Source organism: Ruditapes philippinarum, unplaced genomic scaffold (genome assembly GCF_026571515.1).
Source record: "Ruditapes philippinarum isolate M1 unplaced genomic scaffold, ASM2657151v2 ctg4687_1_1_1_1, whole genome shotgun sequence".
NCBI lineage: Eukaryota > Metazoa > Mollusca > Bivalvia > Venerida > Veneridae > Ruditapes > Ruditapes philippinarum.
Window position 1 is genome coordinate 42,443 of NW_026856944.1, and position 15,589 is coordinate 58,031.

The following is a 15,589-nucleotide window of genomic DNA, read 5'->3' on the forward strand; positions in this document are numbered from 1 at the left end:
TAATGTTGAGAAGGCCTGTTTCATTACCAACATCAAATATTCATTTTACAGTTCATATAATAGATGTTACATGTATTTTCTTTCCTGTCAATAAATCATTAAAAAAGGTAAAAGAATGTGTGTTACCAGTGTCTGTTAAGATCTAAGGTAAAGAAAGGTCATTTGAAATGTTGTAATGACTTCATGAATTTTCTGCAAGTAAGACATCAAAGTCATCATTGATTGTGATAGGTATAATCCATGTGTATTTACAGAAATATTTGACAGTTTAAGGTAAATTTCACATCCATTAAACAGTTTCTCTTAATCTGAAATTTCACTCTACTCTCCTTTCACTCCTCCCTCCAACCAACCCTTCCCCCCCTCCCCTCCTACTGCCCTATCACCACTTCATCCCAAACCACAGCTCCTCTACCCAATTCAGATATCAATTCAAAGAACAAAACCAAATCTAAAAAAAAACACAAACAAACAAAATCATATAGAATTAAAAACTTAAACCTTAAAGAAGTTCAATTTACAGGTCTATTAAATTCAGTTGTTCTAATAAACTACAATTTCTATGTACATTAAATAATAAAATTATTATCAAGAAAATGCCTTACCTAGAAATGCAGGTTAAGTGATAGTATTAAGTTAGCTATTTATAGTTTCAAATATGGCCAGGGTCACAGGGCTCAAACAGGTTTGAAGTTGTTGTTAAATAAACTGTATAGTGTTTAACTCGGTCTGCATGTAGCTTACTTTACTGGCATTTAATTGCTTCTGATATTTTACACTTATGTCTAGGATTATCATTACATGTACATTGTATTGAATGGGGAAAAAATCCATATAACATTTTTACTGTTCAGAAAAGCTGTTGTCATTATGTATGACACACTTTTTATGATATTGACAAGACTCTTACGCTGTGATGAAAGTAATCATTAAATTTCTCTGCTTGAACAATGTAAAATATCTAAAGATTGACTTTTGTAAAACTTGCGCTTATCTCAGACCTCCATCTAAAGCCCCCTAGGCAGAATATTGTTTTAAAGATGAGCATTACCATAATTATGTATTAAGTATGCAGATTAATAGGAAATATAAAGTTCTTAATACTTAATAGAGATATGATCATTTTGAGGGTAGTCCGCAAAACAGCAGTAACTTATATATGATAAGGTAGAACTTACAACTGTATTGCGGTCAACCATTGATTTGTAATTTAAGAACTAAGCTTTGACCGTACTTTATTTACTTGAGGGTAGTTTTGCTTCCAAAGGTAGAGTGGTTAAGGTTGCTGACTGTAGATCTCTTGGCCTTATCAATGTGGGTTTAGATCACATCAAGAAATTTGGATTCTTTCATGTGAGGAAGCTATCCAACAAGATAAGAGGTTGGTGGTTCTTCTCAGGTGCCTGCTTGTGCCTGAAATATTTTAATACATGCACAAAGGGGCACCTGATTAATTACTCCACCAGTAAAGCAAGAAAGTCACAGTATGACACTGTTCTTTACAGTGGATGTGTGTGTTAAAATCCAACAAAACAACAAAAAAATACGAATGTATTTAATCAGATTGTAAAATTGTAAAATTTCTGATCAAGTTAAGACTTTTCATATTTCTTTTGTGCAATCAGTAATTAATTACAGGTTTAAGTCTTGGAAGATTCTAAGGTGCCTCTGTGGCAAAGTGGTTTAGCTCCCTGACTTTAAATCACTGGCTTAATTCACACACCAGTCCTGTTGGTTGGAATCACACCAGGGACTTAAAATTCTCTAATGTAAGGTGGCTATACTGAGCTAGCTTACACAAAACGTTCTTTCTACTCATTAACCTGCTAATGCTAAGGGGCCCCTGACTCATTCAACTTGCAGGATTTCAGCTTAAAGTTGCCTCTGACCTTAACTTAACCTTATCCCAACAAAAGCATATAGTCTTGACAGTGTATGCATTATGAGTACTTCATGGGTCTAAAACTGTGCAGCAACAACACCTCATCAACAGCTTTTTGAGTAGTAACTTAAACAGTTCTTAATGTTATATTGGTTATGGTTATGAGTTAACTTTTCTTTAATAAATGAGGTCAATTATTAATGACTTATCTTACTTTTTTTATTTCAGAACAAAAGGCAAATATGGCTCAGGAGATCATGAAGAAAAGTTCACCTACACTTTGGCTCTGGTTTTTGTACAGTGCATTATTAATGCAATATGTGCAAAATCAGGTAAGACTTATATATTTTGAATACCCTTTTTGTCTTTCTGGTTTGTGGCTCTATATATTTAAAGAATTTTTTTTCTTATTCGTGTTTCAGATATCTCTATCAAAGCTCATTTGTGAAAAAAATTGACAGTTTGACATAGTTACAGAATTTAATTTGATTTAATTTGAATTTAAATTACAGAGAGTTTAGCTTTCAAACTCTCAATTTATTTGATTTCCAATGATAATTAAAATTAAAGGCATGTATATAATAATGTGTCTGTTATTTATTTTCTATTCAGCAATGGCACTGTTTTCTAAAGACAAAGATACAACTCCCATGAAGATGTTTGCAGCTTGTTCCCTGACTTACCTCGGAGCCATGTTAGCCAGTAACCAGTCATTACAATACATCTCCTACCCTACTCAGGTAAGTACAGTACAACCTTGACAGAGTAACCCTCTGTAGAACAATCACCTCTGTAAAACAACAGTATTAATTTTCCCCAAGGCAAAAATTCATTATAAATTTAATCTATACAGAGCAAGTATCTCTTTAATTTTTGTTTTCAACTTTTGGTTTGGGTTTTACGTCTTGCCAACAAGTATAGGTCATATAGGCACGAACAGGAACCTGAGAAGAACCACCAACGTTTCCTAAGCTAGCTGGATAGTTCCCTCACATAAATCCAAAGTCCCTGTCAGGATTCGAACCCGCAGCAGTGAGGGGGCAAGTGGCTTGAAGTCAACAACCTTAACCATTCAGACCACGGATTCCCCCCCCCCCACACACACACTTTTAAATAGCAGCATAAATTTTTCCCAAAGCAAGACATCACAATAATATAAATGTCTGTAGTCTGAGCAACAACCTTTAAGTAGAAACCAAAACTTTTGTTTCATAAAGAGGGTTGCTCTACAGAAGTTTCACTGTAGCTTATAAGTTATTTTATCCCGTCAAATACTTGACACGTTGAACCCAGTGGGTCTGGCGATGTTACTGTCTAACTGTAAATTCATGGATCACTAGTTTAGTTCTTACTACACCGAATTACTAATGGTGTTAAAATGACACTTAAAATCCTAGGTCTTGTGTAATGGAGCTTTACATGGTGTATTTTGAATGAAAAAGCAGTTTTTCCCTAGGATGGAGTTATTTCTGAATCCATTAATTTCACTATCCTAAGAAAATATTGCCCTGTTTGTTGTTATAAATAATATTTACAATTTTAGAATTGTATATTCATCAAGCATGAAGCATGGAGATTTGACAAGATATCTTATTGCCCCTGGTCTTTTTAACAATAATTTGATTTTATAGGATGTCACCAAAAGAGATAGTAAATGGTAATTTTTCACAAGTTTTCAATGGATGTGTTACCTTTATTAAAATGTGTATTGTTCTTTGTGATATGATAATAAACTTAGACTGATTTTTAGACAAAAGAGATTACAAGTATAACAAATAGATAAAGAGTATAAACCCTAGAGTTTTTTCCCTTACACTTCTGCAGGGGTCTTCTTGGCCCAATGGTAAAGGTTACTGACTTCAAATTCCATGCAATTCTGTGCTGTGGGTTCAGATTCCACCATCTTGCTCACAGAAAGTTGTTGATGTTTAGATAGTGCACAAAGTGCAATGTTGGGAGTTTGCAATATGATCATTAAACTTTGACTTGACCTTCCAACTTCCCCATGTGAAAAGAAAAATAATGATGCTTGTATGTTTCACAGTCATTAAAAGGTTTATCTCCCCTGTTCTTGATCAAGAAATGGAAAATAAATTTTACTTGATAAACATATATGAATACTGTATCTTTGTTTTTCAAAATTCATGTATATATAAACATATATGTATTAAATTGTGTCACATATTATGTCACATTTTTTATTGCTTTTTTTCGCCAAAACTAAAAGTGTACATATAATTAATTTCTGGCCATTTTGTTCGAGTTACATATTTTTCAATTACATGTATACTATTATCAGAGTTATAACCCATTTTTCTTACAAAATTTCATTTTCATATACACTTAATTATAGGTTCACCAGTTTTAAGTGACATATTTGTTTTCTTGCTTTTTCAGGTACTCGGAAAATCTGTGAAACCGATACCAGTGATGATACTCGGTATCTTATTTGCCGGAAAGCGGTACCCACCGGCGAAATTCCTGTTTATATTGATGATCTGTATAGGTGTGGCGATGTTTATGTTTAAAGATAAGAAGCCAACCGCTAAAGAAGAAACTCATACCTTTGGGTTTGGAGAAGTTTTATTGGTAAGTACAAGGTGTATTTGATTTATTTTAGTACAAGGCTTGAAAATGATCACCGGGGAGACTTGTTAAGAACTAAAAATAAAATTAGAAAATTCTTGATTCAACATTTTGCATGAAAAGAGATTTTAAAAAATCATCTGTATTAAGCATCTAACTCAAAAGAAATAATAAAAAATACTGCATGTAGGAGATACATGTAGATTTGTATTTTATAGATATAACTATTGAGCACTTGTTTTGAATAACAAACAAGATGTATTTAAGAAGAAAGTAAAACTGTTATAAATGTACTGCACTGCATTTGGAGCTCTACATTGTTATTCTAACCCTTACCGTGCTTTATATCTTATTAAATAGTCTTTTGCATCTTTAAATCTGGACAAAAGCAATCATTTTGGTCAATATACAATTTTAACTCTTGGCTTGCTTTTGGCCTCAGATGTAACCCATGTGACCAGTGCAGACCAAAATGAGCATGAATAGTGCATATTGGTCTGTATTGGCTGCATGGTCAAGGATTAAGGTATTTTTAAAGTTGACAATGCTAATATTTAGCACCAAGCCTAACAGTTGAGTCTAGCTTGATCGACCAGAAGCTTAGCCTAGCTTTGCTCAATGTGGGTGGAATATGAAATATCATTGTAACTAACATTTTGAAGATTATTAAAATTGATTTACTAGTAAACAAGGACCTATTGTATTGTGCTTAATTTACTAAAAAAAAGTTTTACATTTATCATTTAATTTCATTTAATGCGGTAGAATATTCATAACAGTTGAAGCTGTAGATACCATATAATTAGGTATTTGAAAATGAGAAATTCCAGTCTGATCAGGATCCATGCTGTTCGCTATCAGTTTCTCTACTTGTTATAGAGTATGTAAGGGAACAGCATGGTTCCTGATCAGACTGCGCGGATGCGCAGTCTGATCTGGATCCATGCTGATCGCAAACGCACTATGTTGGTTTTGTCGTGACACGGCTCAAATTTATTATTGTGTTCTGTTATTTCAGATGGTGTCACTGACGTTTGATGGATTGACTGGGGCTACTCAAGATAGAATGAGATCAAATCATAAAACTGGGGCCTACCATATGATGTTGTTTGTAAACTTGTTTTCAATTCTGTGGCTGGCATTAGGTAAACTTTGTGACAGTTAACTTTATATGTTACAAATTTCACTGATAGAATTTTGAAAATTAAGGAAATGGAAACCAGTCAAAAATTAGTATATTGTATTTGATTGGTGGGACACTAGATTTGAAATTAACCAATGGCATGGTTTCATTATCATTCTTGTTTTTAAAAGTTATTGTATGGCTGTTAAGCTTTGTTTCATGGTCATGTTTAGAACACGGACATTAATCAGGACATAAATATGATATTGTTTTTATCTATCAACATTTGTCTCCCTTTTTCCACCAAAATATGTATGACAGATGTAGTGACTCAAAGGGTCTGCTTTTTAATCCAGGGATTGTGGTTTCAAGCCCTACTTAGATGAGGGCAATGTTATCTCTTAAGACACTGGGCTTCAAGTTTATAAAACTTTTTTTCTTCTGAGATTTGTCTGAAAGCTCAAGATTTTTCTTGGTCAGTGTAACTTCTATACCACTTTCTTAACCGATCCAATACCTGAGATATAAATTTGAGAGAAGTTCTTTTTAGCATCAGACCCTGGTTACAGAAAATGTCCTCAAGAGTAGTTTAAATGAATTTTAGGATTTCATCATGATCAAGCAGTTATAAATGTGTTGAAATTAAATGATTTATTTGAGATGTTTTTCTTGACTTCATAATTCTGGCTATTTTAACTCTCCCATACAATGTATATCAAAATGAATTGATGTTTAACTCCTTCATTGTTTTCCTACTATGATTTCCCAGAATTTGTCAAAATAATGCAGGCATCTTTAGACTAACTTATAAATCTGAATCTGACCATAATTGTACAAAATAATTTAAAGGCCCATTATGCCACAGAAATGCTACCAATATGATGTATCAAAAACTTTTAATTCTTGGAATCTTGTAATATTTGAGCCACGTCAGGACAAAACCAACATAGTGGGTTTGCGACCAGCATGGATCCAGACCAGCCTGCGCATCTGCACAGGCTGATCAGGTTTCATGCTGTTCGCTATTAGTTTCTCTACTTCTAATAGAGTTGGTAAGCGAACAGCATGGATCCTGATCAGACTGGGTGGATGCACAGGCTGGTCTGGATCCATGCTAGTTGCAAACCCACTATGTTGGTTTTGTCATGATGCGGCTCATTTTTCAAAGGAATACTCATTTGCCATGTAATATTGACTATCTTTAGCAACTTTAGCTCTGTTGGCAATCAAGTATAATAATAATGATTTATATTTTGTATAGAAGTCAAAATACTATTTTGTTTACATTTTGTTACGTTTACTACACATTACTGCACATTCAACGCCACTTTCTTCAGCTGTTAAACATATAACATGCCCTAAATCCATTATTCAAATACTATTAAACACATGCTTGACATTTCTCAAGAATTAAAAAAAATATTGATTTCTGAGTGTGCCTTTAATGTGATATCATCCAAACCTACAGATACCTTAAAAATTACCAGAAAAAAGAAACCGAACACAAACTCTAATGTACTTGCAGATTAAAGTATTCAATTAAAATATTTTATTGGTTATAAAAAGTAATTTGTCTAAAATTTTCAGGGTTGGTTTTTACTGGAGAAGGAATAGCTTTCCTTGGTTTTGTACAAAGATATCCATCTGTGATGCCTAAAATGGTAACATTTGGTATAGCCAGTGCTATTGGGCAGGTAAGAAATTTTACTAGAAAATTATGATAATATTAAATATACATGTATAATACTCCTTTACAGATCTTCAAAATAAAAGCTTGAGACAGATTATTGAAAAGGAAAAGTCACATAAGTACCATTTCCTAAGTACATCCGTCAGTCAGTCCGTCCATACGTACGTCCCAAATTCCTGTCCGGCCCATAACTTTGTTATATGAAGTCAGATTTTACAATTTTCTCACATAAATGATCACCATATTAAGACGACGTGTCCGCGCAACATTTGGGTCCCTACCTTGAAGGTCAAGGTCACAGCATGACCTTGCAGGAAAATAGTGTCCGGCCCATAACTTCGTTATTTGAAGTCAGATTTTACAATTATTTCACAGAAATGATCACCATATTGAGACGACATGTCGTGTGCAACATTTGGGTCACTACCTTGAACGTCAAGGTCACAGCATGACCTTGCAGCAAAATCATGTCCAGCCCATAACTTTGTTATTTGAAGTCCGATTTTACAACTATTTCACAGAAATGATCACCATATTGAGACGACATGTCGCGCGCAACATTTGGGTCGCTACCTTGTTTTTACACTTTGAACTTTGTCTGTGACATAGCTCCTGACACTACAAGAGGTATCCCTTCCTGTGTCCAAAACCTTTTCGGGAGCATCACTTGTTTCAACCGGCTCTTATTTTGTAAAATAACTAAATGCATAAGCAGTTTTTCTTTTACTGTTACATTATATCTACATGTATCTAGTAATGAGTAGTAATTTTTACCATGCTGCTCCAATCAGCCCCATGCTGCCCTAATATCAAAGTGATTACTCCTCCTACCTCATTTTCGTATCGTCTTAACATATTATCGATTATTATTATATCTTATTTTGATAAATGTCATCCAGTTTTTCATTTTATTTCTCCAGGTGTTCATTTTCATCACTGTGACATCATTTGGTCCACTACCATGTTCAATCATTACAACAACTAGGAAATTTTTCACCATATTAGGATCTGTTATACTCTTCTCGAACCCAATGTACCCTCGGCAGTGGGCTGGAACAGTTCTTGTATTTATGGGTCTTGGACTTGATAGCGCCTATGGAAAAGAAAAGAAAGATGCAAAGTTGGAGAGATAATGTTTATTTTTACTTAGGTTTTCATTTTATTTGTTTTCATAGTTAAGTATTTATGTATTTATAAGTATTAGATACTTATTTTATGGTGATAATTCTTGATGTTTAACACTCAAAAAATTTTAGGATGAACGTTTTTGTCTATTTTTTCTAGTATAAATGCTGGTATTATATCTTTTTGGAGCATGTGTTGTGAAACTTTTCAACAGAAACAAGAGCAAAGAGGAGCAACGGCCTAGGGGTTAAGGTGTCTACCTTTCAACCCAGGGATTATAGGTTTGAGCACTGCTTTGGCCACAAGTACTGGTTTAGTTCCTGGAAACTGACTTGAGAGTTGCTAATAGAAACTGCAACCTCTTGTTGCAATCTGGCATACATAGATTATGTTTAAAACTATAGCATTATTTTTTGGGTTTGATTTAATCACTGTCTAACAAACTGTTATATTATAAGGAGAATGAGTGATAGCAGACAGGAGATTAAAGCTAGTCATTTGTTTAATATTGTCAGCTGCCTTATCATCTCAGTGAGATATTTTCTATATCACCCACTGTATATCAGTCATTGTGGAAACATACTGTTTATCATTATGAAGTAAATTATTTGTTATAATATTTTAACAAATACATAACTTAATCACATTTTAAGAGGGAACAATTTTTTGTTGTTGAATTTATATCCTAGTTTTGTGAGAATATTTGATAAATCATCCTTATGTGAAAATATAATTCTCACTGACTGAGACAAAGGGAAAAAGACAATAATGTATAGTTTGAACTTGCGGGAAATGACATTATTTTTTTTTTGTCATTCGAAAATTAATTTAATTAATTTGGAAAGAAAATTATTTCTTGGATATGCGGAACTTTTTTTAACCCCAAGAGATGATTTGTAGGATATTGGCACTGTCAGCTTATGTGTGTTGTACATGGAGGTTCAGTAAAATCTGTTTTAAAACCTTTAGAATTAATGAACTTTGGACATAAAGACATATCCTGGGTACAACACAACTTTATACATGTAAGTACAATTTGTAGTTCAGTGAAAACTAAAAATGTTGAGTCAAAAAAATTAAACTTAAATTAAAAAAAGAACTTTGGAACATATATACAACATGTACAAATGTACAACAATATTTTATTATGCCCACAATCAAAAAAGTGGGGTATTATACTTTTCCGTTGAATGAAATTAAAGAACTGGTATTATAACAAAAGTTGTGTTAAAACTTCAGTATGGCCTTCTGTCCCAAGTGTATCTCCTTCAGATTCCTGAATGTTCACACCTCATATACATGCATAGATCTTTTAGTTTCACCACTGTGTGACAATGTTATTTTTATTAACAAAAGAATATAATTATGACAATATTCACAGTTAAATTTATTGTTATTCAAATAAAAGGTCAACATAAGGATCTCTTAATATAGTTTTTATCTGGAACTCGACACAAGTTAGTCTAATGTTTCAGCTTAGTAGTACAATTTACAAAAGATAAGTCAACCTGTGATGCTTATTTTAGAAGCTGTAACTGTAATAAAAGTTGTTTGTCCACTGGTTAATTGGGAAAACTCTTGAATATTTTTTTTTATTTCCAATGTATATTTATAACAGGATCTTTTTATTTTTATTTCTCAATGTTTCATTTCTAATGTATTTATGAGTCATTTTCCTTTACATTCAGTAACTGTTGATTATTGAAGATTTCTAGATTATTTTTAGTGACAGATCCTGTTGTTATTATTGTCATCAAGTTTGAAAAGGAAGTGAAAATTTTATCGCTCATCATGTCTAATTTCTTGTGGATATATTTTTGCCATTTCAAATGATTTCTGTATCGAGATTAGTCATTTACATTTACAGTTAAAATATAATCTTGTGAATAAGTAATAAGTATTGATTTTTTTCAGAATATCGGCCTCATTAAAAAAATATTGTGTTTGCTAAATGTCGATTTTATTTTTACTTTATTATCTTACACTTCTATTGTGAGCATTTTTTTCTTAATGTCATATGTTCTGTATTATTGTTGAGACTAAGCAATATTTTTACTCTATTTCATGACATTCATTATCAAAATATTTAACTATATAATTAGAAAAGTCTTCATAAGTAACTCAGAAAGAAATTCTTGAAAATTTGTCTGTTACATATTCAATAATCCAAGAAAATAAAAAAAAGCACAATGATTTCACATTATCAAAAAATGAATCTCAGTTAAAAAATATTTGATTAGTATTTTTCAATGTTTGAAGATTTTATTATCTTTTCATTATCATTTGCAAAGGTAGATGCTTTTATTTGTACGGAAGACATGTATAGAATTTCTATATTTTTTTCATTTATCTTATGATCTACTTATTAAGTTATCTTTAGTAGTAGCCATGTTTTATTGTTATGCCAATGTTTAAAATATGTTATGAGATGTCCGTGGCCAAATAATTATGGTTGTTGACTTTAAACTACTTGCCCCTTACTGCTGTAGGTCCAAATTCTACCAAGAACATATGATTCTGTGAATATTTAATGGGAAGAAGCTATCCAGCTAGCTTACAGAACATCCGCGGCTCTACTCAGGTGCCAGCTTTTACCTGAATTTATACACAGAGAGGGAATTTGAGGTCTTCATCTGCCAGTAATGCTGGAAGTTGCCATATGACCTTTAAACAAAAAAAAATACCAGAGGTTTATTACAGATGTACCTGAAAAAAATCTGACTAAACATCTAAAATATTTCCCTATTCTGATTTATACCTTTTAAACTTCCTATTTTACCTAATTAAACATTAATAATAAAAGTGGTTTGTTGAACACTGATCAGATTGTTTTGATCTTTTTGTATCAAGTGGTAATTTGAACATAAAATTTGCCGAGGGTAAAACAGATAGGAATCTTAAAAAACCTGCAAATTGAACTTCCTTATTGAGGTTTATAATATAAATTATCATTGTTTTCAATCATGAATTTGTTAAAAGCTTTTTTATTTAACTCCATTTAGTTTCTTAAAATTTAGATATATTGAAAATATCTTATGGTTTAATGAAGTTACAAACTGAGTTGTTTTGGGATTTTTCTCGTATTTTATATGCATGAGCAAGTTTAATCAGAACCTAAAAACATGTTACTAGGTTAATGATAAAATTGTTTCTATCATTGAAATTAAAACTTGACATTTTATCCTTAAGAGTACAAGCATTAAAAGTGGTATCCCTATAAAAACTGACGCACTGACAAACTCATAATATTTGTTGGCTTAAATGATTGCTAGTCGTGTGGGTTCAAACCCCGTCAATTGCAAGCTGTTGTTTCCTTGAGCAATAATCTTTCTACTCATTGCTTATTATTGTAAAATGGAGGAATGTAGTCTAGTACTGGTGTTACTTTCCAGGAACGATGGTTAGGAAACTCCGCCTATATGAGTGAAATACTGTTGGGAAAAGGCGTAAAATGAAACAAACAAACAAACAAACAAAACACTTAAACAGTATTGTAAAATTTCAAGAACAGATTCTAGAGTATGTCCATAAACTTATAGCTTCCTAAGTACACTATTGAACTAAATGACTTTAGTTTATTCATAGTTATCTCTAAATCTTAGTTTAGATATAATAATTCAATTTCATTTTAAATATGTTTGAAGTTGTTGATTAAAAAGTTTAGATTAATTCAATTTCATTTTAAATATGTTTGAAGTTGTTGATTAAAAAAGGAAATGATATACTTAAGATTTAAGGAAATAGATAATTATTATGAGTGTGTTGTTATAGAATAAAGCACGATTTCAGTTCAAAATGCGTAGATATACAATTACAAAACCAGGTACGCCCTGCGTTATTGTACTTGATATCTTGTTCAGTTCTATTATGAAAAATTGAAGAAAAAAAAGATTATTATCTATTTCAGTTCCAATATGAAAAATTGATATTTCTTTCAGTTCCAATATGAAAAATTGATATCAATTTAGTTCCAATATGAAAAATTGATATCTCTTTCAGTTATCATGTGCTAAATGAGAATCAATGAAATATGTTGAATAAAAATTGCACAGAAGCATAGTTTCATGAAGTCATTTGGTTTATTGATTTTTATGTAATATATGTCGTGTAAATATTTATTTCCAATATATTGTGCATTATCTGAAGTGCTCAGTCTATACTGATTGGCTGTGAAATGGCTATTAGTTTTTTTTTAAATTGTGCAACACCTTTTACGCAAAAATAAAATAGAATTATTTTCATCATGTTATGATTTACCTAATGTTTTCCGGTGTTTTCAACAGTAGTTTATAGAGAATTAGTTTAAAGAAAACAAAAACTGATGTTCAAATGTCACTCATACGTTGTTGGCATTTATTCTATATGTATCATGGTGGCTGATTTCTACTGGAAATGTTCTTGTTAATCTGTGGGGCCAATATTTATGTTAGGTTGTTCTTTATAGTTTATGACCAAAAATATATTTTTGATAAATGGTTCTGTAAAAGTCAGATTTTCTCACATTTAGACCTTTAAAGATATACCAGTCCCATTGGCAGCACAATCTATGTGCCAGCAAGACGGGTATATTACCTTAGTTTTTGTGATATGAAATTATTGATTTAATTACCGATTTTTATTGTATTTTCATCCTATTCTTTATTAGAGTTTTGGTTGAAAGCTATGTTCATTTTCCTCTCTAAAGTAAAGGTTTTATATATTTCTATATAGATCTGTATAAAAGGAACAGTAAGCATATCCATCTGGTATAGTAAATTCTTGTAATTTTAAGAAATGTTACTGGAAAATTAACTATAATAATGCATTTTTTAGGTTGATTTATATGACAATCAAGTTAATTTGCGAGAGAAGCAAATCAATTTATTGGTCTAAAAGTTAATTTGTTTCAAGGGTTTAATGTTGTAGGGTTTATGTGTAAGACAGTATGAAGACAGAGATTTCTGTTAATTTAATACAGAGCACACATTTATTGTGTCAGTTTAGATTTTATTCTTTATTTGTTTATAGTTGATGATAATATAATTTGATGTTTTAAAATTCGCTGTACAAATATTTGTGAACAATAAAGTCTATTTTATGGATTTTTTTCACTGTTGTGTTAAACCACTAAGCCAGAAGAGCCCGGAGGTGAGCTTTTTTGGTTGCATGATCGATGTCCATTGCCCGTTGTGCTCTGTCCGTCACTATTCACATTTAATTTCAACATCTCGGTAACCACATGGAAGCTTCACTGTAATCATTCTTCTATAGTCTTCTACAATTAGTATATATAAATGGTTCCGGTCTTATGCATAAGTATGTCACAAAGGCTAAAAGAGACTAAAATGAATTCTTAAACAATCTTCGGCAGAAACTACAATACCCAGAGACGTAGTCCTCTACAAGGGTTATCTTAATATACTACTCAACTTTTTTAAAAACCAGAAGTTAATTTTTATGTTATCACAAGTATGAAACAAATTTGTTAACAATTTGGGAAAATTATGATTCAGCAATGTTTTGAGATAGTCCCCTGACATGAATCCGGGTTGACAAAATCCGTTTCAACTCGTCTAGGTAGCATGAAAAACATGTACCCCAATATTTTCATGTTTTTTATGGTGTGTACAGTCACATGTCTTTTATTATACGGCGACATTACCGGTTTATTGCCATTCAGTGGCATCTGTCACTTCGATATGGCAAATGCTAACATTAGGGACATTTGAGAGAAACAGAGTTATGAAGGTCTGTAGGGATGGTGCAGTAGGGGGTGCAACTTCCGCCAGTTTGGTTCGGCACTTGTACACCACACCGTCATCACCAGAGCCTGGGAGAGATACCTACTACTTAGTACACCCGCCAGGGGGCATGCTGGAGGTCGGCAAAGTGTCACAATACCAGCTAAGGATCTGAATTGATAAAACAGTAAATCAACATTTGAAATATAAATTGCATGGCGTTAGTAAAATTATCCCAAAAAATATTCACACTAAAACATATGTTGCATAGCAAAAGTTGAGTAGTATAATAAACATAGGTTGCACACATTCGGTCACACCCTGGGGATCTTTTAGTGTATAAACTTGCACGGGGAAATGTATTTAACTCTTCTTCTACGAGACACGCGTGTCAGAGCTTAAGATACGGTTTGCGTTTGGTATTTAGCATTGCCAACTGTTCCTCTACAAAAAATAAAACGATCAAAATTCCCATTGCCGCAGGAGCATATTGACTAGTACATGACGCAGACTTATAAAAATGTTCCGGGGTTAAGATATTTGGCATGTAACTTAGCTTTGTTGCCCTTTCTATAAGTTACTTAACTCGTACCCCATTGTCAAAATTGAGGTCACTTAATTAATATAGAATTTTATAGTAAAACACATTATAGTCTTTCTAGTAAGAACTAAAATGAATCTGTACGATGTCATGATATTTGTCATTTAGTCCTCCAGAGTGGCCTTGTACACAATTCATCAAAATGCTCAGGTTACATAGACCTAAAATCTCCGTAACTACATATCCCAGGGTTTAGGCATTTTCCCCTCAACTTTGCCGAGCTAGGCATTTAGATGAGCATTGTTTGACCATTATGGTCCTCTTTTATCGAGTTTCAAATGAAATGCCATTTTTTGTATTGGCCTGTATCTCAAATAGTTAATATTTTCTTTCATATTTTTGTCATAATATTTTCAAAGTTATAAATGCTTTCCGGAACACAGCAAATATGAGAATATCTTGTGCAAACACACTTTAACCGTTTTAGTTTCACGGCGCACTAGGCCTGATGTTCAGAAAAAAGTAATCATCTCATAAAACAAGATTAAATTTGTATGAAAACATCCGTAACAATGCGAAAATATAACACTGTGACGTAACGCATACACAGGCTGATTATAGTCTTCATTTGCATGTTAAAATTCGTATACGAACTTTAGTGTTTCCGTGGGGTTTTCCGTTTAAAATCCTTATTTATGAACAATATTTGATGACATTTACAACAATACTGTTAAAAAGGTTAATGTAACTGTAGAATGCTTGGTTTTTAGGCCGACTGCAAAATATTTTCAATTATTCATTTAATGTAGCTTTAACTGTTTACCACTGCAAACATTTACATGTACCATCGAGTAAGATTTTCAGGTCTGTACCGACAGCCGCGGGCCGGCGTTGTTAGATCATTAAAAGCTTCAAACGCCTT

General features: G+C 32.4%; 1 protein-coding gene across 2 annotated transcripts in view; it reads left to right on the forward strand.

The window, feature by feature from the left end:
• The window catches only part of LOC132748207 (solute carrier family 35 member B1-like), a 28,224-nt gene extending 19,614 nt beyond the window's left edge, over nt 1–8,610 (forward strand). For both annotated transcript variants that reach the window (XM_060737768.1, XM_060737769.1), the window contains exons 2-7: nt 2,111–2,214; nt 2,495–2,622; nt 4,280–4,471; nt 5,487–5,613; nt 7,179–7,285; nt 8,202–8,610. In XM_060737768.1, the coding sequence (XP_060593751.1) occupies nt 2,111–2,214; nt 2,495–2,622; nt 4,280–4,471; nt 5,487–5,613; nt 7,179–7,285; nt 8,202–8,414 (871 nt within the window). In that variant the 3' untranslated portion in view covers nt 8,415–8,610. The remainder of the gene's footprint in view (nt 1–2,110; nt 2,215–2,494; nt 2,623–4,279; nt 4,472–5,486; nt 5,614–7,178; nt 7,286–8,201) is intronic.
• Nucleotides 8,611–15,589: the final 6,979 nt, after the last annotated feature.